Here is a 25083-nt window from a genome sequence, read left to right as displayed (position 1 = left end):
AAATCTCCAGTAGTTGGTTTCGGTAGAAGTATTGAGGAGCTTATCATACTCTGTCATAAGAGGCGACTAACAGGATTGGATGGTCAGGCTCGCTGATTGGCAGTTGCCATCGTTTCGCAGCTGCGGAGATCGACACCCATGCTGTTGTTCACTAGTGAGTGAGTATAGTTATACGGCGCTTCTAGCAATATTTCAGCAATATCCCGGGAGACACCAGAAATGGGCTTCACACATTGTACCCATACTGGGAATCGAACCCGGGTCTCCTACATGACGAGCGAACAATAATAGGGTAAACAGGTTTGGGAGGTACAAAGAACACAAACATACATCAAAATGGGCAGGGTTAAGCTTGAGCAAAATACATGGACTAATACATCACAAAGAACTTGAATTTGGCAAGATAAGGAGTGAGCAGTCAAGGTGACAAATGTGAGAGAAGAAATATGTACATGTTGGCAAGACTGACAGTCAAAAGCATATTGTCACGCGTTAAACATATTGCTGCTAATATCACATGCACATTGGCAAGAGATTGTAATACATTAAAAAAAACAATATCAAACACATTTGAAGGATATTACATGCAAATAGTATCCATTGTATGGCTAAATTGGCACTGGTTGCTATATTGTTACGTCATTGTTTACGTCATTGACACGTCATTGTTTACGTCATTAAGATACGTAACTTTCCTGAAATTTCTCGTAGCATCCCTACCTCATATGTTGTAACATTGACTTATGATCGGCGTAACTATACATCCATAACTCGTTAATCCCGACAACCGTTTTCGAAACGGTGCAGTCCGGCTACATAGGGTAACGCTGGATAGAGTGAGTTTAGTTATACGCCGCTTCTAGCAATATTCCAGCAATCTCACAGCGGGGGACGCCAGAAAATGGGCTTCACGCATTGTTTCCATTTGGAAAATCAAACCCAAGTTATCGCTTTAGCCACTAGGCTACTCCGGGTAATGCTGTTTTCCAGAAAAAGGGCAGGCTCGATTAGAGGGCATTTCGCTCACACTTTATCTTAAGTACCCTACATCTTAGGTTCAGTTACACCATTAAATCCCTTTCTCACAATATTTCCACTGCACATGAAATTAATATCTAACATTAAATGAAAACGTATTCTTTGAATTAATGGCGAATGTGACAAGCGTCGTTATCCTAAAACAAATAAATGGATTAATACACTGAAATACTTCCATAAATGTAGATAACATGGATGGAGGCGGACAGTATGTTATCACTTTCAAATTCTAGTGCCGCGATTAACATAGCAGGAAAGCAGAACACATAAACAAGACTTCAGTGATGAATATTTCACTACCGCTAAAATGTCATACAGTTCCCACTTAAAATCAGCCAACTTTTAACAAACCCTGACACTCGCACTTTACAAAGTCGATAGATCACGTAGGATAAGAACACCAGCATCCGTGTGGGTAAAAAATAGATTAGTAAAAATACCATTTCCACGTAAATAAATTCCAGTGACGTCCGAATCGTTTTTTGTAAGCCTATTTTTTTGGAAGTGACTTCGGTATACCTACAGTTATAGATCCCGGCATGTCTTGTTTTAAAAATAGTCGTCAAACGTTCCATGTGACTAAGCGAAAGTGTTGTTTTTCGTCCTGGAGATGTTGATCCATTATGCAATCTCCTACAAAATTACCGGAATCAACAGAGCTGAGTGAGTTTTGTTTTGCGCCGCAGAACAGCATTTTAGTTGTATCACAGTCTGCCAGTTTAACACGAAGGGCAAAAGCAAGCCTTTCCCATGAGTCTGGTGCTGTCAAATCTTGAAACCTGATCAGGGATTCGAACCTACAGGCTCACATTTCAGCGGCGCCTTGGACTACTCGACCACCTGAACCCCGTCGTTATACTAAGTTGGGTGATTCGTATGTATGCATTAGCGACCCAATGTGTTTGAAACATTTACAGTATGAGCTGCAGGTGGTACATATAACAGGCTAAGTAAACTTATCATCAGTACTTTTCGTTACACTCCACTACTGAGTCTAACAAAACCTTATGGGAGGTCGCGTCAGGTAACCTTTGAGATTGACCAATCAGAACACAGCTTACCAAATCGCGAAAGTGCAAATTCGCACATACCTTTTGAACTTTTTATCTCGAAAAGGTTCGTACCCGAACGATTCCGAATGCTATTTAGCGTACGCTCGCTTCCGGGTGATGCACACGGCGTACGTACAACCATGACAACGGTGAGTAAAGAGTCGCTAAAAATAGTGTTTTTGCAATATTCAACGGTGTTATCTTGCGGAAATATTAGCTAATGGTAACCATGTCTACAGAAACCCCAAAGCGTATATACTACAGGTCAAATAACTGTGTTTATGAGGATTCTTGTTTGTGGAGAGATCTGCGTCGGTGACCAGAATATTTTGAAAGTCCCCCCGATCCCTGAATAGTGGCCGTTGTCTGATTGGTTAAATCTATTTAACCGTCTCGTGTTTGATTGGACGGTCATTGTTCGCTCAAAGGTTACCTGACGCGACCTTCTACTAGGTTTTGTTAGACTCAGTGGTGGAGTGTAAAGAAATACACTGAGACCATGTTTACTTAGACTGCACATATAACAACATCAAATCAACAAAGATTAGACAAAATCGTAGAGGCTACGGTGGTCGTAGAATCGTGAAATTGTCGTATGACCACCGCCTGAAGCCGCACGGAAGAAGAGCTACGGACGCCGTTGACCCATCGCAGGCCAAGTGTGAACCAGAACCAAAGCCAGTTCAGCATAAGATAAAACAACACAGGTCAGTCGGTCACAATATAACGTCTACAATGAGTATCTCAATGTGGTAAAGGGAGTTTGGAAGAGGTCAGCAAATGTTGAAACGTCGCTTATCTGGACATTTAAACACTGTAGATACAAAACAGCCCTGACCTCGTAAAGACGCCGTTTGATTAGGTCATCGCCCTGACTGACAGGTGTTCAGATTAACGGAGCGTATTGTGCAGGGATATTGCGTGGTGGCAGTTAAATGCCAATAGCAACACACTTTCTGTCCCATTCCTGAGTATTTATGGCGGACAACATAAACTTGACGACGTCCCTCCTCGGCATACTTAGCGAGACGCCCTTGACATACTGTCCCTCCGTGACCTTGATCCGTTTACCTGAAAAGACGCATGACATCAGTCCTAAAGGGTTTTTTTCAGACCTAAAATATGTGAATGGATTTGGTTTATCTTAGTGTAATATCAAAACGAGTCGGCTGAGAGTAGGGAAAATGAAAGCAAATAAATAAAAACAAAAAAAACAAAAACAAAAAAACCAAAGAAACAACAAAAAAACAAACAAAAAAAAAAAAACACCACCCCCACCCCCCCTCCAAAAAAAACCCAAAAAAAACAAAAAACAAAAAAAAAACGAAAACAAAACAAACTTTTATTGAAGCTAAATCATCGAGTGATTGGTGTTGTGCAGTACATAATATAGTTGGTAGCCATGGATTGGTCAATAGTGTAGGAAGGGAGACAATCCTTGAAGCACTAGGCCTAAGTAAGTAACTAGACGAACTTTCTAGTTTCAGAAAATATATAATTTTGACGAAAACAAATAACGTTCTTCAAATTGAAAAGGGGCACCAGTCAGATGTGAGGAAATTTAACCTCAGGGAACATAGACCTGCTTCATTTGAGCTTTCGATATGAGCTTTCGAAATGTTCAAAATCTCACGTCACTACAGTTACCTGTGGACGGTCCACTAGATAGTCCCGGGGCTCTTACAAAGGTGTAGTTGATGTTGCTGCAGTGATGTCGCGCGTAGTCTTCCATGGCAGCCATGTCGGACAGGACGCTACCGAGGAAGAGCGGCCTTGAAAACCACTCTATCACCTTGGGACTGCCGGGAGTGTCTGGGAGATAAGAGTGCAGATTTCATAAAGTCCGGCCAAGACACACACATATTTCCTCAAAGAAGCCGAAATACATTCATTTTGTTAAAACGCTAAAGGTTTTCAGGTAATACGGTACGGTGTGCAAACAGTTACAGTGCGGGTGAGTATTCATTTACACCAGATTTCAGCAATAGTACCGGGAGAAACCAGAAATGGGTTTCACATTTGGTTGAAGTGAAAAGGACTCTTCCACGACACAGCCTATTTCCTACCCTACCGCCGTTTTGAATGCGTACAATATAAAGTAATATACTTTTCTAAACCATTTTATCAAACATGCATAATTTATGAAACAAACTGCTGACAGGTTTGATATTACCAAACGCAAATTGATCTGGCCAGTGTTCGCGGTTGGATAGAAAGCTTGTGTTCCTCAAACGCATAACCCCCTTGGTTTTTGTGTGTGTATGTACTGCACGTGTATCTCCGAGGCAGAAAGCGGCGAGGTCTCTAGAGAGGTGGTGGCTCCCCCGTAAAATTTTGAAATTTAAAGATAATTTTTTGGCATTTCAGAGTATGTCGTCATTATGGGGCACCTTTAGAATTCAGCACCACAATTTCTCGTGAGGACGTTCCCAGCCGTAGGTGACATGTCAGTGAGACAGGCAACCAGTTAGTGAGAACCCGTCGGACGCGAACCCGCGACCCTCGGATTGTTAGCCCGACAGATAACCTACGTCCACATTGTTGCACAATGTGCAAATTTAGCTAGTCATTCCTGTGACGTCACGGAAATGAACGGAAAGAGTCGAATTGGTTGCGGACAATTACGAAGGTTACGGGTAGACTTGGTGCCTCGTGCTTTCAATCTACTGATGGTTGCCGAATGGTCCCGATATCATTTGGCACGATCGTCCTATTCCGTAATCTACAAGATACCATGCTGTGTTGAATGAGCCGATATGGTTCGAACTGAAAACGGTTGTTGACGTCAGGCGTCAGACGTTGATTTCACGGTGCATGCATGAATGGCGTGCTTGTAGAAAATCATTGTGTGCTTTCGTGACAGAAAAAAGTTGTAGGGAACCCAGTAAGGATAATGTGGATCGCGCTAAGGAATGTGTGAGACATGGGCATGTTTGGTGACGGCACGAGAGTGAGTGAGACTTTGAATCATTATTGAAAATATGTAGATCTAGAGGTGAAGGTTGCTGGAGGCCGATTTCCATCAGCCCTAAATTTCGACATTAAACCATTTCATCGTTTATTTAACTTTTGACGTTTTTGGTCCCCCGTTTTTCTTTGTGAACAAAGTATTAAAATGGAAAAGGAAAACAATTGGTACTCATGCATTTATATACCTGCTATATTGGATTAGGTCCCTTACCCTAACCCTAACCCTAACCCTAACCCTTGGAATAATTCTAATAAACAGAATACGCTTACCGAACAGGCACGAAAATGGGTGACGTATTCAGTGTAATGAATTCTTACCGCTTCGAAAAATAAATATTTCCTTGTAATGGTGTAAATTACTGAATGACAAAGTTATGTATGTATATTAGTTTACAGTTATAATTCCTTTGATCCAAATAGTTACGTTTGAAACCGAAATATATAATATAGTTAGATTATTTTAATTGACCAAAACTGCGAATAATAAAACATGGCGCAGTGTGACCAATGTAAGTCATTCGTACTAAATTCAAAAATACAAAACATATACTAGTAAATACACAAAATATGACACCTCAGCACCTCTTAATACAAAGAAATATGAGCATATTAGTTAAAAAGAAATTTTTTTTAAACTGGTGCTTGCGAAAAATTGCGCACCCGCCGGGAACTACTACTGGAAGCTCGCAACATCGTTGGTTTTCTGTAATGACATGGCTGGTAGAGATGAAACATCAGTGAGCTGAGCTTATACGCACTCGCTGAGCTTGACGACCTTGTTGCTATGCCAGCGCCATAGGGCATTGTTTCGAGAACGTGCTTTTGAACAAAATCACTTGCAATTACGTAAAATAGTATTATGACGTGTCTTTAAAGTTTGTGGTGGTGTATTCTAAAGGTAGGCCGTCATTATTCGCAAGTCAAAATAGTTGAGAGAAATAGCTTAGCTTATTTTGTTGTTTTCTTGATGAAAATACGTTTTCGGTTACATGTTCCCAACACACAAAATACTTTACGTGCAGAATACGCATGCAGGTTGAAAATATCGTGTTTGAAATGTATTCTTAAATACTTAAATCCCAGAATACTGGGATTTCGGATATGAAAAGAAAACAATACGTTAAATACAATCTTTACAATGTTAAGACATTTTCAGACACCTTTTAACATAATGCAAGCGGAGATTTAGAAAGGGTTTTAACACAGTGGTAATAATTGCTGTATTTTAAATTTAATCTTTTCTTCCCATGAGAGAATAAGAATACATGTATTTTGCAAGTGGGAAATATTTCCTCAAAATGTTCTGAATAACTAGGTAAAATCTGGTTATATATGGCTTACAGCTGATAAATAATTGAATAGGCAACCTCTGAGGCAGACTATCAGGACGCATTGTGTTCCTTTACATGAAGTGTAGATTTACTTGCGTGAAACACGCGTTAACGCGTTAACGCCGACACTCTTTGGGTTACAGTCCTGTTTGGGTTACATTCATCTGGCACGTTCTGCATTGTCCATTAAAATCTGTTAAGCAACTCTTTAAATAGTAAGGAAATGTGATGTTTATACTCCGGGGGTGCAGTGTACTTGGTCACATGTCGACAGGACAGATGCTGTTACCGACACACCTAAATGTGTAATTACAGCTCTGCAAAAACCCTTTACAAAGAATGATATCAAAGAGATGTTAAACGCACGCACGCACGTACGCACGCACCCACAAAACCTAAACAAGAAACAAACAAACAAAAAAAAATAAAAAAATAAAAAAAAATAAAAAATAAAAAAGAAAAATACTAGCAAACAAAAACGTGTATGTCTCATTCTCCCTGTGGAGAATATTGCGCCCATCCTAGAATACAGAATATTGCAGGTTTGTTATTCCATCCGTATGCACAGAACCTAAGTACTAGTAATTTTAATTCAACTTCGTATGCAACACGATTGGTCAATGCTATAAACAATATATACAAACCTTTGAATGTATCCCTACACTACCGGGGTAACGCTGCTTTTGTCATTGTCATTTGCAAAAAGCCCTGGGTCAATTAACACCCAAAATGGATGGAATTTGCATAAAAAAGACAACACAGAATCACAAAATTAATTGTAAGTTCAAACAAATTACTCGTACCCGACTGCTGACCCAACACCGTTAGATTACGGAACAGATTTATGCGGGCGTCATTATGGAGCGTGACGTCACCCGCTGTGACGTCATTTGACAAAAGAAGTGTAATGGTCCGTCATTAGGAATCAGTGGGAAATTCTCATTTGAAGCGGCCCGCTCATTTCTGATTACAAGAGGGCGGTTTCACGATCTAATTCCATCCAGGTTAGCTACGATTTATTTTAAGTGTTGACATGGAGATTTATCATGCGTTCCGGGTAAATATCAAACGAGAACGAAGTTCGGTTTCATAAAAAATTCATCCAGTTTAGCTATGACACTATGATTTATTCATCCTTGTCAGAGTTAGTGTTGCAGTTTGGAAAGGGAACTACTTTTTCTGGCGATTGTGTAAGGTCAAGGAGTGATATAATTAACCTTTGACAGAGAGGAATTACAACCTAGTTTAAATAAGGAATTTCTTTCACGAAAAAGAATGTAAAGCGAGTTTATCCACGTATACGGTGGTTCTATAGCCGCAAATTTAACGTTAAATCGGCTCTGCTCAGACGTCAGCGATATGACTTAATTTGAGGCTACATAACGAGCGGTACACATTCCCTGTTCGTCAGCCACAGTGCAGCAATCAATAGTGCCACGCAACGCCAGATGCAGGATTGCCTTATAGCTCACTGACAATGCCCGTATATGGCGATAAGGTACTGGTCAGCTGGTGAATACCCCCCATACTACCTACGTCAGTGGTCAAATGGTCGCAGTCACTAACACATGCTAGCTGTTGTATTAGCCTACATATGGCATGTAATACGGTATGATGTAATCATACATATTGCTATGCAGTATATAAATGATAGTTATACAATGATGAATTATCTGTAATACCGTTACTTCCAGGGGAATTTCATTGGGGATAAAATATGCACATCACAAACAATCGTATCTTGGTATAGCCACAAAGGGTTCATTATAAATCGTTAATAAGTCAGACGAGGGTAAGAGTTACAGGTTATTAGTCAAGGGAGTGTCTTATCGTGAATATCAATATTATGAATACATGGAGTGAGCTTTGTTTCCCTCCCATAACGCGTCTGAAACATGTCTATAACATGTCTATAACATGGAAACACACTAGTACAAATATTTTTGTCTTTCTTAGAGGGAAAGTGTTTAAAAAAATATAAAAATAAATAAATAAATCACATTAACAGAAACAAAAAGTAATTTTTGAATTAGTTAATATCTATATTACAATACATATATACACATATGTTTCTAACAATGAAAGCATAACCTTCAATATAAGTGCTGAAACGTTAAGCCGCTATGATGCCTTTGACCAGGGGCCCGTCTCACAAAACTCTCATAAGCCTAAGATCTCGTAACTTTCGTCGTAGCATTCCTGCTTCCTATGTTTCAGTATAGGAGGTAACGATGCTACGAGAAAAGTTACGAGACCTTAGGCTCACGAGAGTTTTGTGAAACGGGCCGCTGGACAGGCCAGAATTACCGCCCTTTGACTAATCTTCTGTCTGGTCTCAAAACAGAATGTATCTTAATCACGCAAAAAAGAAAAGTCTGTAAAAATACGAAAATGTAAGCAGTAACACAGAAATGATCGTGTGTATTTTCATTCATGACCTAATCTCATTGAAAATACCAAATATGTATGCAAAAAGTGAATCACGCTGCTTTACAGAACATTGTGACGTCATCGATTTCATGACGTCACATATGACATCACAAATGTCCGATAAGACAATGGCGAGCAGCTATTCTCGAAATGCTCACAGCCCTACGAACGTCTTTATATGCACTACATCTGCAGATCCGTGCCCGTTATACTCGGACACTTGAAGTAATTTCCATAGACTTACATGTTGTTTTCAGTGTAGTATGAATAAATTTCATGAAATAAGTTTAGGACGGTTCTTTGTAAACTTGTGAAATATGAAATGTGAAAATTTCTCTGCTCTGTGCACACAATTTTCCGACCACTGTTTTACTAATGACATCACATTATCAACTTACGCACGATCCACAATGCACAACCCCATAGGCCGCTATATTCAGAGAGTTATCGGCACTGTACATATGTTGATTAAATTGTTGCCATTCGATCTAAGCAACGAACATTTTAACAGAAATTATATGATTGTAGGTAAGATGATTTCTCACAAATGTGCAAATTTTGACTTGACTTTTACGAAATTACATTCATGAAAAATATTCCTACTACGCCGATTTATACAGTTTGCACATTGGTTTTTAGTTTCATACTTCAATGCAACGAAAGAAATACACAGTCAATCCTTAAATAATTAAATTTTTATTGTGTTCATTAAAATTCTGGCAATCTGATTGGTTAACTGGGAACATTTCTTTTGATTTCATTTCCCAATGAAACTGAAAAAATACGCCACCCTTTTGAATACATGGAGCGAGCTTTGTGAGTACAATATTTTACGCGGTGACATGTAACTTTGATCGAAGAGGGGGTGGTTTCTTCCTTATTTTTGTAACCTTATTTTTGTAAGGTTTGACAAGTGAACGTTGTGCGAGATAACGTCATACTCACAAAATCAAAAATGACCTGCAATAAATGTCAAAAATCGATTTTCTTCTATGACGTCAAAAGTCGACAGAGAGGTCATGCACGTATAAAGAAAAGGGGGCATAACTCAGCTATGGTTTACATTAGGTCAGTGTAACTCCGATCACATGGAGAGAATTTGCTGTGGATATGGACAGTATATTTCCGTTATGTTTTGTTCACAGTGAACCAAACTATTCCAATACAAAGTTCCCCAATGTGAGAGGATACCTCTAGGTAGTTTCACAATTTGTAAGAAAAGATGCCAGTGTACTACATCAAAAAGCAGGTAATAGCGATTTGGATGGCCGTATCCGATACATATTTTAGTTCTTAGATTCCCATATTCTCCTGTTTGTGTAGATGTATTTTGATTAATTTTGCATCAATATTAACGGAGTAACAGCCACATTTTCAAATGTAATGAAATAACTGAAAATAATGCGACATTTTAGTTGACGTCACGGCATGTTTTGTGCATTTTGTGACGTCGGAAAAAGACGACACTAGTTTGCTGATTAGTATATATCTAACCTAATTTCCACTCAACGTGTAAAAGATCTCGGCTTCAGTGACAGAATTCAACACATTCCAGCCAAAATATAAATTGAATGGTTTTATCACTGAAATAGTGTCCTGAATATACCAGCAACTACACGGTTTTACTACATATCTTATTGTGAGCAACACGCGCACCTACCTAGCATCTATTTAGCGTGAATCACAATTTCACGACACCTGAATATTAATTGAGTATTCATTTAGGAAATAGACTTTTCTTCTTATGATTATGAAATCATTTACTTCATATTACAAGAGTAAGTTTATTTCAGTTTGTAGGCCATCGGTCTATGTACATTTAAGAAGTACATATTAGATTACAGTGTAACACAATATGTGGACACACATTGATATCATATTACAGTATCTGAGATCGGGTTTTCAAAGCAGCTTTGACATACCTAGCACAATTCAGCAATGTTACTACATCTTTTGAGGCAATTAATCTTCTAAATTTACAGTCATTTGTTAGGGTGTCCCAAGATGGTGAATACATTTTCCTAAGGGCAGCATAATTGTCACATTCAAATAAGAAATGTACCTCATTTTCAATACAATTTCTATTACACATCTTGCATATTACATCAGGATAAGTAGATTCTCTCCATCTCTTATTACATCGTAATGGCAGGGAATTGAACCTGAACAAACACAGATACCTTCTTAAGTCTCTAATATTGATGTTTAAGATGTATTTATCAAAAGGGTATGATGTTATGATATTTTAAAAAATAACAAGACTACGTGAGTCCATGATATTACTAGTAATAATTTGTTTCGAACAATCAATCAATCTCTGATTGTATCTCACTTCATAAGTATGCAAAGAAAGATACAAAGAGATCGCTTTTTCAGTACAGAAGTATTAGAATAAGGACGTAAGGCTTATCCAAATTAAGACAATTACATGGTTTATATATTCTTAACAATTTTCGTATAAATATTGTTTGAGTTAGATATTCTGCCATCAGATATATTTTAATCGAATTTTAATTGACTTTACTATCGAAAAAAAAAGATAATGAATCATGAAACGTTTTTGACAAACTCGCAAGTGGTCAATCAATATTCATAATTGTTTTGTCTATAAATACGACACAAACCAATACAATGAACAAGACAATTCCTTTAAATAGTAGTATGTGTGCCCCTACATTTCATAAAATGTACAAATCATTTTCATTAATATTATCAGTTTTACTTACAAGTTGAGAATTAAATCGCTGTTTATTAACCTGTTCATATGAAACTGCAACATTTGTCCCAACGTATTGAATATTGTACATCACGGGAACTAAAGCACATGTTGCAGTTATGGCTACGTGTGATCTTCCAACACTTGTGTAGAGGTTTAAAATGTGGTATAGTAACTTACTCAGTCAATTTCCCATGTAAATATTATTCAAACACTTAAAAGCTTACAAAGAATAAAAACGCATACCTTATATCCACACATGATATGGTGTTGAACATGGATATATGTACATACTGAAATCAGTTTCATGAAAAAATATCGGAACGATACGCAAAATATACATCACAATTCTAAAAGTGCAAGCGGAATGGTATGGGCATTGTGTTTACTCTTGTTCAACCGACCTTCACCTCAAGGAAATTGCCTAATATGTGCAACAATGTTGATGTGTGACATCACTACCGATGACCGATTTCTTTCAAAATGGCGGCTTCGCTGACAAGGGTACACGGGATTTTCCGAGGACGTTTTCCTTGATTCACTGATCTTTTGTACATAAATGTGAGATGTAAGTAATCAGAATTATTCTGACTATCTGTGTATTGTTATATGTTTTTATGGTTTACATTGTTAATGACGGAAGAAGCCAGAAATGCCGATAAGTACCGTTGTCGTTCTGCGTGATTTTGTGTCAGTCATGGCGTCACGCTGCACTAAAAGTTTGACAGTTTCTTTAGGAGATAAACATACTGTGTTGGGAAATCAGCGGTATATAACGAAATTATAATAGCTCTAAATTTGATTCAAAACCGAACGCGTAGCGTTTCAATTTGCTTTTTCTTGCTACAATACTCTTCCCCTGAATATGCTAAGCGTATTGAGCCACTGTAAGCAATGATTAGACGGCTGGATGTTGGAAAATTTCCGAAAATGCTACGCCGTGTAAAATTGGAATTTTTCTTTGTTTACATTTCAGTCAGGCGCCGTCTTTCGAGCACAGCGTTCGTTTTCAAACCAAGTATATTTTGTTTCGTTTTGTCTAGACAGTTGGTATTGGTGACAAAGACCACTTGTAATTTGATTCTAAGATGCTTGGGGAATTCAATGATGCATTTGTCGCAGCTAACTGAAGTATACATTATGTAATAGGCGTCTCAATACCGGCCTTCTCGAAACGTGATTTTGTAAACACTATCCAATATGGCGGAAAGCGCACTTCGGCGTTCGTGTAAGTGTATTTTCGAAAACATCCCAACCAAATCTGGGTACATCGGTGACGTTTCAGAATTATCATTACTGGTTACATGAAAACTTGATATCAGTGATCATTAATGTGCTATTTTCGAAATTCATTACTCCCAGTAATTATCCGATTTTCACATTTCAAAACATCCGCGTAATTCTTACTGGTTTTTAGTTTCATACCAAAGACAGTCAGTCCTTAACTAACTTAACATGTAAATCCATGGGCATTTCGTTAATATGACTTCACATTTACCTGTGAAATTTCACAAGGATCCATCCTAATATAAACGATCACTTCATGAAAATTATTTATGCTACACTGAAATAGCATGTACGTCTATGGGAATTACGTCAAGCGTACGAAAATAACTGACACGGGCCCTATATAAATGGATGACATACCCTGTATGCCCCTCTTCTACATCCACAATTTTGATGTCGAAACTATATGCAAATACATCTCATGATCACCGCAATTTGCAGTTTTGAATTGTTTGAAATTCGTTTTTCGATAATATCATCCGCCCATTGTAGGGGAAATTTTCTGAACGTTGCATGCATCGTAAATCTCGTTACTAGCTATCGGTCTATTATCATGTACCTCTTATCGCAAACAGCTGTCTGTAACGCTTGTGAGGACTGTCCATGAATGAAATACTACAGCAGGACAAATCAAGCTGTCTTCTCAAGCGCTACAGCCAGGAGCTGGCAATAACTGGTATGCGGTGATAACTGCAGGTTTGACACATTACTAAATCGCCATTAGTTTGTAGTGTAGATTCAGTGTCCTACATTGAGATGTATAGTTATTTTTTAAGGAGAATTCATTTTCCCCGGTATTTTGTTGGTGATCGAACCAGCAATGCTCGTTCTGAAACACTGTCGAAGAACCGCGAATCGCGGCGAATGTTTTTGACAAAAAGGCCATGTCAAAGTGACATATTTCGGCTATATTTCATACAGTAGTGTTTATAAAATCACGTCACGTGTATGTTGGTTATGTTTCGCCCATAACATCAATACAATAATTCAAAACCATTTTCCTGAATCCTCATACAATTTTCAAAATATACTGACAAATGGTCTTTGTCACCAATACCAAGAGTCTCAGGGAAATCTAACGAAATATATCAGATGCCGCATTGGGAGAGGATCACTTGTTTGAATTGTAAACAATCAACCTGAGTCGATCTGAGCTTATACACCGTGTATCCGTTCGCCTACTCGTTGCATACACTAGGTCATAAGTTCAAGAATATGCACGGGAAATATATCGTAGCAATAGTTAAGTATAGTTAAAAATGTAGGTATATTCCAATGATTTCTTAGAATCAAAACAATACACATTAAATATAGACACCAATACAGTTCTTGAAGGCGTGACGCCATTACAAACGCCAACGGACGCACAACGATGGCGGTACTTGTCCTCATTTCTGATTATTTCCCTATGTCGCAGTGAAGACAAAAAGAAAATAGCAAATTACCACAATGTTTCTGACTGCTTACATGTCATTTATGCAGATACATTGCTTGAAACAAAGAAGTTCCTTCCAAAAACCCCGCGTACTCGTGTCGGTGAACATGCCATTCTGAGTTGGAGGCTTCCCGATTGTGATGTCATACGTACGTGTACATGGTTACAACTGTACAATATCAAATCCAAACACGGGAAGTAAAGTTTGGGTGCATCACTACTATATAATATGATGTGAAAAGAGAGTTTTCCTTACATTTTGTGCTCCATGAATCTACACAGACGAACCGATGTACCCCGGCAGCCGTCATGGCGGCAGCGATAGTCTTCATAGACTGTGAGTATAAGGTGCATGGCTGGTGGGAGAGTAGACTTGCTCGGGCTCCCAGACACGATAAGACGGCCGTGGAGCCGCGCAGGCGATTTGCCAAGTCAGCAGTTTTGAAGATGTTTACTCTCTCAACCTGGAAAAATATTATAACACAAAATATGAATCGATGTAAAATAACCCATTGTCATAAATATGTCAATGCATTGTACGTGGTTTTTATTTGCCCTTCAAAACTAGAAGTCAGTTACGGATTTCATGAAATATGAACGCCCTGTAATGTATTTTTGTTGTTGCGAATTTCACCACGCCTTCAGCAATAATCCAGCAATATCAAGGCGGAGCAGACCAGAAATGGGGTTTTACACTTTGTACCCATGTGGCGAGTCGACCCTGGGCCGTCGGTGTGATGAGCGAACGCTTTAACCACAAAGCTACCCACGATCCTCATGTAACGCACTAAAGGTTGCATCGTGTACTAAAATGTGTAAAAAATACGTTAATAAGATGAAATGTGTATTTCTTGTCGCTACAATGGATATCACTGAGTGAGTTGAATGTCAAAAATGAAGGAAAGAAAAACATAACATACACGTACATTTATACGCTAAGAGTGAGTGAATGAGTTGGTCTTTACCCCGCTTATAGCAATATGCGGGGGGCACCATACTGTGCCCATGTGGGGAATCGACGACGTGCCTCTGGCGTGACGAGCGAACGCTTCAACGACTGTGCCACCACAATCCCGGATATTACTGAGGGTCCATTGGGACACAATGCATACTTTTTCTGTTTCCATTGACTTAAAGAGGCAAGCCTTTTCCAACGAAATGTCAGTAAACCCACAAGTTTCTTTGAAGCTGTAGACTGTGGCGAAGGTCAAGAAAATACAGCATTCTTGGACAGCAGGCGTTTTAGCGCTGTCAAACAGAATTCAAATCTGCGTGGGTAAAAAACACGCATGTAAAAACAGCCCAGATGTAAAAAGAATCGAAGTGAAAAATTTGAAAGGTCTTAAAAATGTTTTGAAGGATGACAGAAAATTAATTGACAGGCATCTGACCTCAGTTTTCCCCATCAGTTTTGGCCGATGGGGTAGCCTAATGGTGAGAGCGTTCGCTCTCCACTTGGGTACAATATGTGAAGCACATTTCAGGTGTCCCCCGCCGTGATCTTACTGGAATATTGCTAAAAGCGGAGTAAAACTAAACTCACTCACTCACCCTCTCACTCTTGACATTTATGCCTCGACGTGATAAGAAATGCTCATGTGTTCTCACGCTTAAAAAACAGACGGGTCCATTTGGTCGTTTTTCGTTTACATGCATAAAACAATGAGCTGCCGAAGCACTCCGATTCCATGTCCAGTTTTAAAGACCATCACCAAGTGTTTCCATTTAAAAATACAAAAAAATGTATTTTTCATCATTTTGAATTACTTTTTTCGCTCATCAGCTCTCTTACCTGTTGGGGGATAGAGACGACAAACACCACCTTGCACGTTTCGGGGCATTTTATGGACGGTTCTTTCAATATTAGCTCTGCAATTGAGTATTAAGGAAATCTAACACTTTCATATCATGAAAACTATGGGGAACGTTTTTATTGGTGTGCTGCCTTCAGATGAAGGAACACAACTCCTTCTGAACCTCAGCTATTCGTTAACCGCGTCACACATTTCAAATATTGTCCCTACCTTTTTCAACAGCAACATGTCCTTTACTACTGTATATTATCGGAATCTTATAATTTCTTCTGTTTCGAAGATAATATGTAAAATGAAGGCAAGACACATATTCTTCTTTAAAATGTTTACAATAGCCTTTCTCACAGAAAATCAAAATTACACCCAGAATCACAGATCTATCGGTTCTACATCTGTTTGTGTGACATTGACGAGACTCCCGAAGGTCAAGGTGACCTTGATCACCTACCGTGAGCTTGTGGTCAGTGAGGGTTATCTTGTCTGGGGACCTGACGAGCGCTTGGACCTCGTATCCCTGTAATAGAGCCTCTCGTACCAGTTCGAGTCCAGAGGGACCCGAAGCTCCCAAAATCGATAATCTTCCGCCGTTATTTGAGACGCAGCTCGACGATTCCCGAACCAGAGGTTTAGTTAGGCTACAACATTGTTTGAGAGTGTGGCCATGGCGCATGACAAGTCGTGAAGGCATTGCTGGTACTACTACGGAAGTGCTGTCGTACAGATCGAATTGCCGGCCGCATTCTCTGGGCGTACTTGGAATGCGAGAAGCCCATTGAGCATTGAGCTATCTCTGTTCAATGACAACTGCATGTGGTCAGTGTTATGGAGTAAGGGAGGTCACTCTTGTTAGTTTAGCTGTACCGCTTGCTTTAAAAGCCTACCACAACAGCGCGCGTTCAAGTATCTGAGTGTATGTCTGTGCCTGTGTGTGGGTCGACGTCTTTGTGGGCGAGGGTGAGAGTCCTGGCGAATATGACCTGTTCTTTAATACAACCTAACCTTGTATTTAGCCCCTTAATTAACTTTAATCAAATGTTTAGCCCACAAGTGTAAGCAACGCCGGCAACTGTTCTTAACTAAATTTTGAAAATATTCCATACTGTTTATAGGTACAGTTAAATAGTGTGAAACAAATTCGTAATATCGAAAAGATTATTGTCATGAGTTTAATTATAATAAATCATTTAAATCAGTAAACTTTAGTAAATTAATAAAACATTAAACCAAAGCGCAGCTGTTCACATGCACGATATGTGCACATGTTTTTCAGCAACATTATGCAGTGAGCGTTCCACGTGAGTCTAAACTTTTGGTGGGAAGTATATAAGGCATGAGGCACGGTACAAACAACAAGGACCACCTTTCAGGGGTCGAACCACAACAGACTAAAGCAAAACAAATAACTGTTGATGGTTTGGCATCACATAACACAAACTACATGTTGCACTCCGTCGTCTCTTCACGTTTCATTGATAATGACCACCACAACCACTGCAGCAAAAGGCGACATAGTCAGCATCACTGATTGTGGAGTTAAATACAACTCATTCAACATGTTGTTTTAATCATGATTACTCTGTACACCAAACCACTCACCAGCAATCCATTGTATATCAACCTTGACAGCTGTATATACACACTTGCATCTATGTATATATTCTCCATGTTACATCTCTATGCATCACTTGCTTGATAACCGTCTCAGTACGTACATCGAAACGTCGCACCCATTGCAATAAAGAAGTTGACTATCCATAGAACCCGGTTTTCCTTCACCTATACAACTTCTAAGATGCCTTTCAATGAAGGGGAAAATGCAGCACTATTATTAACACCCATACCCAGTTCTAATATTTTGTGGTAATAGTTAAAAACAATGTCACTAAAATGTTAATATTTAATATCGTCCAATCACAGCTGATTGCTTATTAGCTGCACGCGCCAAAGTCAGCTTAAGTGCTTCGTAACCTACAGAGATCCCGCACCGAATAGCTCTGCCCATGTGGGTTTACATAACTACACATGTGTAAGTATAATAACAGATGGTACATGCAGTCGCATCTGTATGCTGTACGTAATACTCATCATGTATTAATGGGGGAAATATAGATTCTTATATGCGCGTGAAATTTTCATTTCGATACTGAATCATTTCAAACTTTGTTGTTTTATAAATGTTGCTGCTTTAAGGTACTTTAAAAAATATGTAGATCAGAATCTATGCGTCCAAAACACGCAGTCAAAATACTGTTTTGCGTGGCTTTGTTATATATTTTTTACTTGAAAAACACAGATTTCTGCGTTAACAGCGTGTTTATACACCGGTATGTATAAAATACTGAATGAAATCTTTTTTTTCCACAATGTTTTTCCCATCTCTAAATTGTGGTTTCGGAGGCGGATTTCGTGTTGATGATGAATTGATTAATTGTTTAAAGCCGCTCTATTCTTGCTGTCTGTAAATAATCGAGTCTGGAGCAGGCAATCCGTGATGAGTAACCCGTGTGTTTTGAAGCCAGTCACGGTGACTTTACGTCACTTTTAACAATATTCGAGCAATGTCTAGGTAGGGGAAACCAGAAAATGGGCTTCGAATTAAACACATTAAATATTGTACCCATATGGTGAATCGAACCACGGGTTAACGGCGTGACGAGCGAACGTTCTGCCACTCGGTTCTGCTACACCTCCCACCGCCTCCAAGTATTATTTACTCCGATAAACTTGACTCGTAGAAAATACCTCAAGCGTCACGAATGCACAACACATATTGAAGAAAATATTTATTCTATAAACAGGTAAATACATTCGCCCAAGTTCTGATGACAACAGATACAAACATATATGGTTCTTCTATAAGAAGATTGGTGTTAGGTACAGTGTCATCTGAACAATAACAAACATTCTACATGGTGCATTATAAAGCCGTTTATGTGCAATATATTAAGTAATTACTGCAACATCATGATGAGTTTTGGTAGAACTGGAAACACCCCCCCCCCCCCATCGAAACTATATATGAGTTCTCCACCGACGTATAATTATCAAATAGAGACTTCACAATGTGTGATAACAATTAAACCTTTTCAATCCAGACCGTGGCTATACCAGATTACTGTTTATTAACGATTAACCTGTGACGTATAGCATAACAGAGACATTTATTTTACCAATGATTCGTCACACCGGGCAATCTGATTAAAGGGATTTAATTTCAACATATAACATGTATGGTAGCAGATCTCCGTGAGTGAGTGAGTGAGCTTTGCTGTACGCAGCATTTAGCTATATTCCAGTAATATCACACAGTATACAGTTTCACATTGTTCCTACAAAATAAGTTAGCGAAGCCTATATCGTAGACAGACGTTTGTTAAAGACTGGTGTTGACATTCCTGTGCGCACAACGCTGATATACCAGGAAGTGAAACTGTAAGTTATCGTAACATGAAGGATCATGGATGATTAGCGAACGGTTATAACTTAAAAAAAAACCACGGAAAAAAATTATTCCATTTCAACCTGAACCTGAGATAACAGACAATAATTGTCTCGAAAGGTAGAAATGACAAAGCTTCTTAATTACAATTCTCACCCAATCGGCAGCATTTCAACTATTGAAATGCTTTAAATGCATGTAATAACAAATGATCCAACCACTAAACTACCCCATCGCCCACAGAGCTAAAAGGACACCTATCAGACATTCTTGAAAGGTGCATTCTCTCGAAAGCCTCGTCTGCAATGGAAGTCGCCTTTTTGAAAACTGTATTAAAACGCTGTATTCTGATTGGATGCAGTTACCGTCCAGTCATTTCACTGGTCGAATACACTGACTTGTTATGAGATGACCACATATCATGTTTCCACGGTACCCAGAACAAACACTTGTTTTTAATGAGGTATGGCGTCCATATTTACTCATATTCTCCAAAAGGATAAAAATGCTAATTTTGTTCAGTATAGATAACACGTTAGTAAGAACTTTGTTCACTTGTTTGAACCCAAATATAGATGATAAAACAAGAAAAGTGTTAGCAATGGTTACTTTTATGGTGCATACCACCGTTTCCCTAAAGTATATTTTAGAAAATACGGTGTGTTTGATTCGCTACGTAACTCATGCGACAAAGAATGGTTATATTGTGGTTGTGATGCTACAAGCTACTCGATGAACTTCAGGATTATTTTGGTGACTCCGTTTTCCCATAATGCCATTTGATGTAAGTTCGTGTTACGTCAGATCCGGACAGTGTGGAGATGAAACACGCAGAGTCACTGTGGCCTCACTTGATGCCGACGGCCACGTGGGTGTTCTTCCATTCGCCGTTGATGGCACACCTCAGCATAAATTTTACAACATCACGGCGGGGAATCCTTGAAGATGTTTCCGGGACGTACTGACCTTGAAATGTCAACACCTCCTTACCTGCAATTAGAAGACACGAAATGTAAACTGTGCTTCGCAGGCTTTCTGTGAATACACCCGCTGTCTAGTGGGGTGCGCTCGAGTAGCCTAATGATTAAGCGTCTGCTAGTCACACAGAAGACCCGGGTTCGATTCCCCTCATGGGCACAATGTGTGAAGCCCATTTTCTGGTGTCCCCTGCCGTGCAATCGCTGGAATATTGCCCAAATCGATGTAAAACCGAACTCACTTATTCGTTGTTTTTCTGTGCAGTAAGTGAGTATTTTCACTCCATTTAACGCTTCACACACAATCTGACAGAATCTTACATTTTCGGGTTGACATGGCTATCTAAACGCCAACTCACATGTACTGTAAGCATTAAAAGTGACCGAAGAGATTCGTGTTTTCAGTTTTTTTGCTGTTATTTCCTTGAAATATCCACAAAAATGGCTCTAAGCTTAACACACTGGCACATCGCTTGAATGAATAGTTGAGTTCGCAAAATAGTGCACAGAGCATGTGACAGGTGAGCTGTACACAGTTACCTTATCATTTGTTGAATAAAATTCAGCAGACTGAAAACAACACGGGTGAGGGGAACGTATTGTAGGTAAGCCAGTGCAGTATTCAGTCTCCCTTTAAAGTAAACGTACAGTCATCACCAGATAACCTCAATGCAAACTCACATCGAGTTCCACCCTCCTCTGTGTACAAATGCAACCAGTGATACGGACGATAATGTCTCTCTATTATTGCATAATCCGTCATTGCCAGACCATATTTCCCCATCTCACAATCCCCGACCCTCATCATTACCCGAGCATATCTCCCCACCCTACAGTCCCCGACCCTCATCACTCTCCGAATATATTTCCCTACCGTGTACAATTCCCGACCCTCGCCAATCCCAGAATATCTTTCCCCATCTCACAATCCCCGACCCTCATCATTACCCGAGCATATCTCCCCACCCTACAGTCCCCGACCCTCATCACTCTCCGAATATATTTCCCTACCGTGTACAATTCCCGACCCTCGCCAATCCCAGAATATCTTTTCCCATCCACCAATCCCCGAACCTCATCATTCCACGACCATCTGTCCCCACCCCACAATCCCCGACTCTCATCATTAACCGAACATCTTTCCTCGCCCTACAATCCCCTCATCATTACCCAATAATGTTTCCCCACCCTACAATCCCCGACCCCCATCCTTCCCCGACCATCTTTCCCCGCCAGTATCCTGTAACCTTCCTTGGTTTGACTGAACCAATTTAGTGACCGTTCTGAGCTTAAACCAAGGGAAATGTCTCTGAACATGGTAAGGTTCCCCCTCTATGCATGATTCTTAGTACAGGTATGGTCGATCAACGACAAAACGCCCAAAGTTGTGACATTATTTTTGGATTTTGACATACCTGACGCCTCGTCGTTTGTGAGTCCTGGCGGCCTGACGACGGTGTAGTCGATGTCGGTGCAGTTGTTGGAGAGATAGTCCTCCATTTCCGCCATGTTGGGCAAGACGTTTCTCAAAAACAGGGGACGTAAAACCCACCTGATGATCCACGGGAGACCAGGATCATCTAGAAATATGTAAACTACATTTAAAATTGATCCAAAATGGCATGGAATATTGGCATCTAGGACCTATGACACTAAAGTTGGGCGGAAGGGAAAGGCAGGGGAATTGTATAGGTCATGTAAAATCCTGGCCCTTGCTAATGATCGTCTGTTAAAAAACAGCAATGTCATCTTCCAGGTTCAAGCATTCAACACCGTCTCAGTTCTACGTTCACTCCCAATCCGGGTCTCTGTGATTTCCCTCCACCAGCAGCCTGAATAAGCCGTCGTGATAACAAGAAATACTGTTCAAAGCGGCGCAAAGTCAGCTTACTCACTCACTCACTCACTCTCGCATTACTCACGTTTAGTGCCCCATGATGACATGCCTACAAATCTGCTAACTCCGCATTTTCTCATGGCGCCTATGATAGTCTTGATGCTGTCGGTGTACACAGAGCACGGCACCCAGATGCCCGCTTGGCCTCCCAGACATGATAGTACTGCGTCATTTCCGGTCACGTGGGGCACCAGCTCGTCTTCCTTGGCCAGGTCAACCTTAGTTACCTGATGAACGACGTGAACAGTTAATGACGAAAACAAAGACAACAACATCCAAGCCTAACAGAATTAGCTAAATTAGAAATCAGCATTCAAGTATTCTACTCTCGTCATGTCGACGTAAACATATGTGATTGTTTTAATGTATGACTCGGTGTATCGCAACAGTGGTGGCAACTCATGCTCTCAGTCATTGATCTATCTGGTCTAGGCTGTCAAGAAGGTGGACTAACACATCGAGCTATTCCGGATACTCACAACAGGCACTTCCGAACACTGACGTCGACCTGTTCTGAACCCGTAGACTGTTGTTTGGGAAGAAGTTCCCCTTTCAAGACGTGCGCATAAACAGAAAAAACTGTAAAACTGTTTTTGTTTGTTTGTTTGTTTGTTTTTGCTTGTTTTGTTTTGCTTTTCATGGATATGGGGGTAAATTAATATGCCTCAGGATGCAAAAATCGAGTCGTTGGCATGATATCAACACCTGTTACAAAAACAAGTCTGCCGTTATCCATGTTGTAAATGTGCACACATGTGAGCAAACGAGATTGATACTGCATGTTGACTGACATACTCCATTATAGTTTGATCAATTTAATTCTGAGGGGCGGTGCTGTAGCCTAGCTTTGGCTCCTCACGCCGATGACACGGGTTCGAGTCCCACATGGGTACAATGTGTGAAGCCCATTTCTGGTCACATGCTCATTCCAGTCTTCCAGTCTTTTACTGTGAGTGAGTGTGTGAGTGAGTGAGTGAGTTTAGTTTTACACCGCGCCCAGCAATATTCCAGCCATATAGTGGCGGTCTGTAAATAATCGAGTCTGGACCAGACAATCCAGTGATCATTTTTTACTGTGGTCTGACGACTATCATGCGTTGAATTCAGGAAATTACGCTTGGTACCTGCACATTCCTTATTTAGGCAATAGACCCCATTTTGCTTTTTGTAGAACCTCGAATAAATGGAGGGAGGGTGAAGTAGCCTAAAATCTGGAATCGCTTCCCTACATGGGTAAAATGTGTGAAGTCCTTTTTTGTGTTCCCAAACGTGGGATATTGCTGGAATATTGCTATTAGCGGAGTAAAACTACACCTTTCCCCCAACGATACTGCGCCTACAACATATATCTGACCCTATCATCACATGCCCCTTTCTATCAATCATGCATACACCCCGCCTCGTCATATCACTTCCATCGAGACCTCGCAATTTATCACGAGATCTCGCCACATCTAACGAGATCCAATCCTTTCTTGTAAACGTCCATCAAGGTGGCTTTGCTTCCAATCACTTGACTGACGTGTCACATTGCTGCTGTGATGTGACGTTTTTCCAAGATGGTGACCCTTCCGGTTCCGGTAGACCCAAGCAAACACCGAAACGGGAACAGCCGTTTTTGGAGTGCAGCGTTGACGTGATTATGCAAAACTAAGAACTCGCAATAATTTGCATAAAAAAAGTAAAAAAAATAAAATGTAAACGTACCTAATCGACTCTCCAGCTGAATCAACTCACAGCTGTCGCCACATATACCTACTCAAAAGCTGCGTGACTTGTTTAACGGGCCATGGGAGTTTGATTCCGCTCTACAGCACACTGGACTACTTACAGTAAGATGCTCGTGTGTCACCGTCATCTTCTCGGGGTTCCTCACTAAAGCAGTAACATGGTGGCCTTGCTGCAAACACTCGTCCACCAACTGCAGTCCACTCGGGCCAGTGGAACCAAATATCACAAACTTCATTCTTCGTCTTTTTCCGAGCGCTTAATATTACCACTCTGCACACGTCGGTAGGTCTACAAATCTGCCTTGAAATCACCAGGAAACCCCGACTTGTCCCAGTACAATTACTTCCTTCTTCAGCAGTTACCTCCCTTTGAAGTATATGATTCACGATCGGTGCTGCGGCGTGTAGTTTTCAGGCCTGTTACACAACATCCACGTGGTAGTTTAACACACCTGTGCCGCTTTCCAAAAGGGTAAATTATTTTTCGTTCCGTCAGAGAACGTGACCTATGTAGAGTTGTCAGCCACCTAGGCTTGTCGATGCGCCTTGGAAGCCCAGCTTAGTGACGCAGAACGTACTAGGGTGTAATTCACGATGTGTGTAGTTAAGAGAGTGCTATACTTAGAAATTTCCGCTGTGTACGTGCTGGAAAGGGCTCACATGCTGATTCGTCATAATTGCCGCCGTAACGTGCAGCCGAGCACAGGCTCAGAAAGGCTGATGAAATCGCCTCCCGCACTATCGTCATTGATGCGAGTTAGTGTTATATGTCGGTCAAGTTAATATCAGTATGTCTTTATTTACTTATAGTTAACAACAGAAACTGTGTTTGCTTTAAATGATAATGTGCGCTTATCGGACGCGAATCTCTTTAACTGAGGAGGTAATCTGATTTATGTTGTGGCACTGTGCGAGCAGTCTTATTTGACCGACTCAAAGCGGAAAGGCCCAATGCGCGTAGCCGGTG

The 25083-nt window shown here is 40.1% G+C and overlaps 2 protein-coding genes across 2 annotated transcripts; both read right to left on the bottom strand.

Annotated features, from left to right (window-relative positions):
• Positions 1 to 1318: 1318 nt before the first annotated feature.
• Positions 1319 to 16840, bottom strand: LOC137282615 (flavin reductase (NADPH)-like). Its single transcript, XM_067814395.1, has 4 exons — positions 16522 to 16840; positions 14516 to 14723; positions 3738 to 3902; positions 1319 to 3161 (listed from the first exon to the last, which is right to left on the bottom strand). Exons 1-4 carry the CDS (start codon positions 16759 to 16761, stop codon positions 3022 to 3024), a joined length of 753 nt encoding a protein of 250 aa, XP_067670496.1. The 5' UTR covers positions 16762 to 16840; the 3' UTR covers positions 1319 to 3021.
• A 2003-nt stretch (positions 16841 to 18843) lies between these two features.
• On the bottom strand, positions 18844 to 24809 carry LOC137282616 (flavin reductase (NADPH)-like). Its single transcript, XM_067814396.1, has 4 exons — positions 24218 to 24809; positions 22412 to 22613; positions 21905 to 22069; positions 18844 to 20502 (listed from the first exon to the last, which is right to left on the bottom strand). The coding sequence occupies exons 1-4, from the start codon at positions 24350 to 24352 to the stop codon at positions 20360 to 20362; spliced, it is 645 nt and encodes a 214-aa protein (XP_067670497.1). The 5' UTR covers positions 24353 to 24809; the 3' UTR covers positions 18844 to 20359.
• Between the last annotated feature and the right edge of the window lie 274 nt (positions 24810 to 25083).

This window comes from Haliotis asinina, chromosome 4, assembly GCF_037392515.1.
Source record: "Haliotis asinina isolate JCU_RB_2024 chromosome 4, JCU_Hal_asi_v2, whole genome shotgun sequence".
NCBI classification, from domain to species: domain Eukaryota; kingdom Metazoa; phylum Mollusca; class Gastropoda; order Lepetellida; family Haliotidae; genus Haliotis; species Haliotis asinina.
The sequence above is the reverse complement of the archived record's forward strand: the minus strand, read 5'-3'. Positions and strand labels throughout refer to the sequence as shown.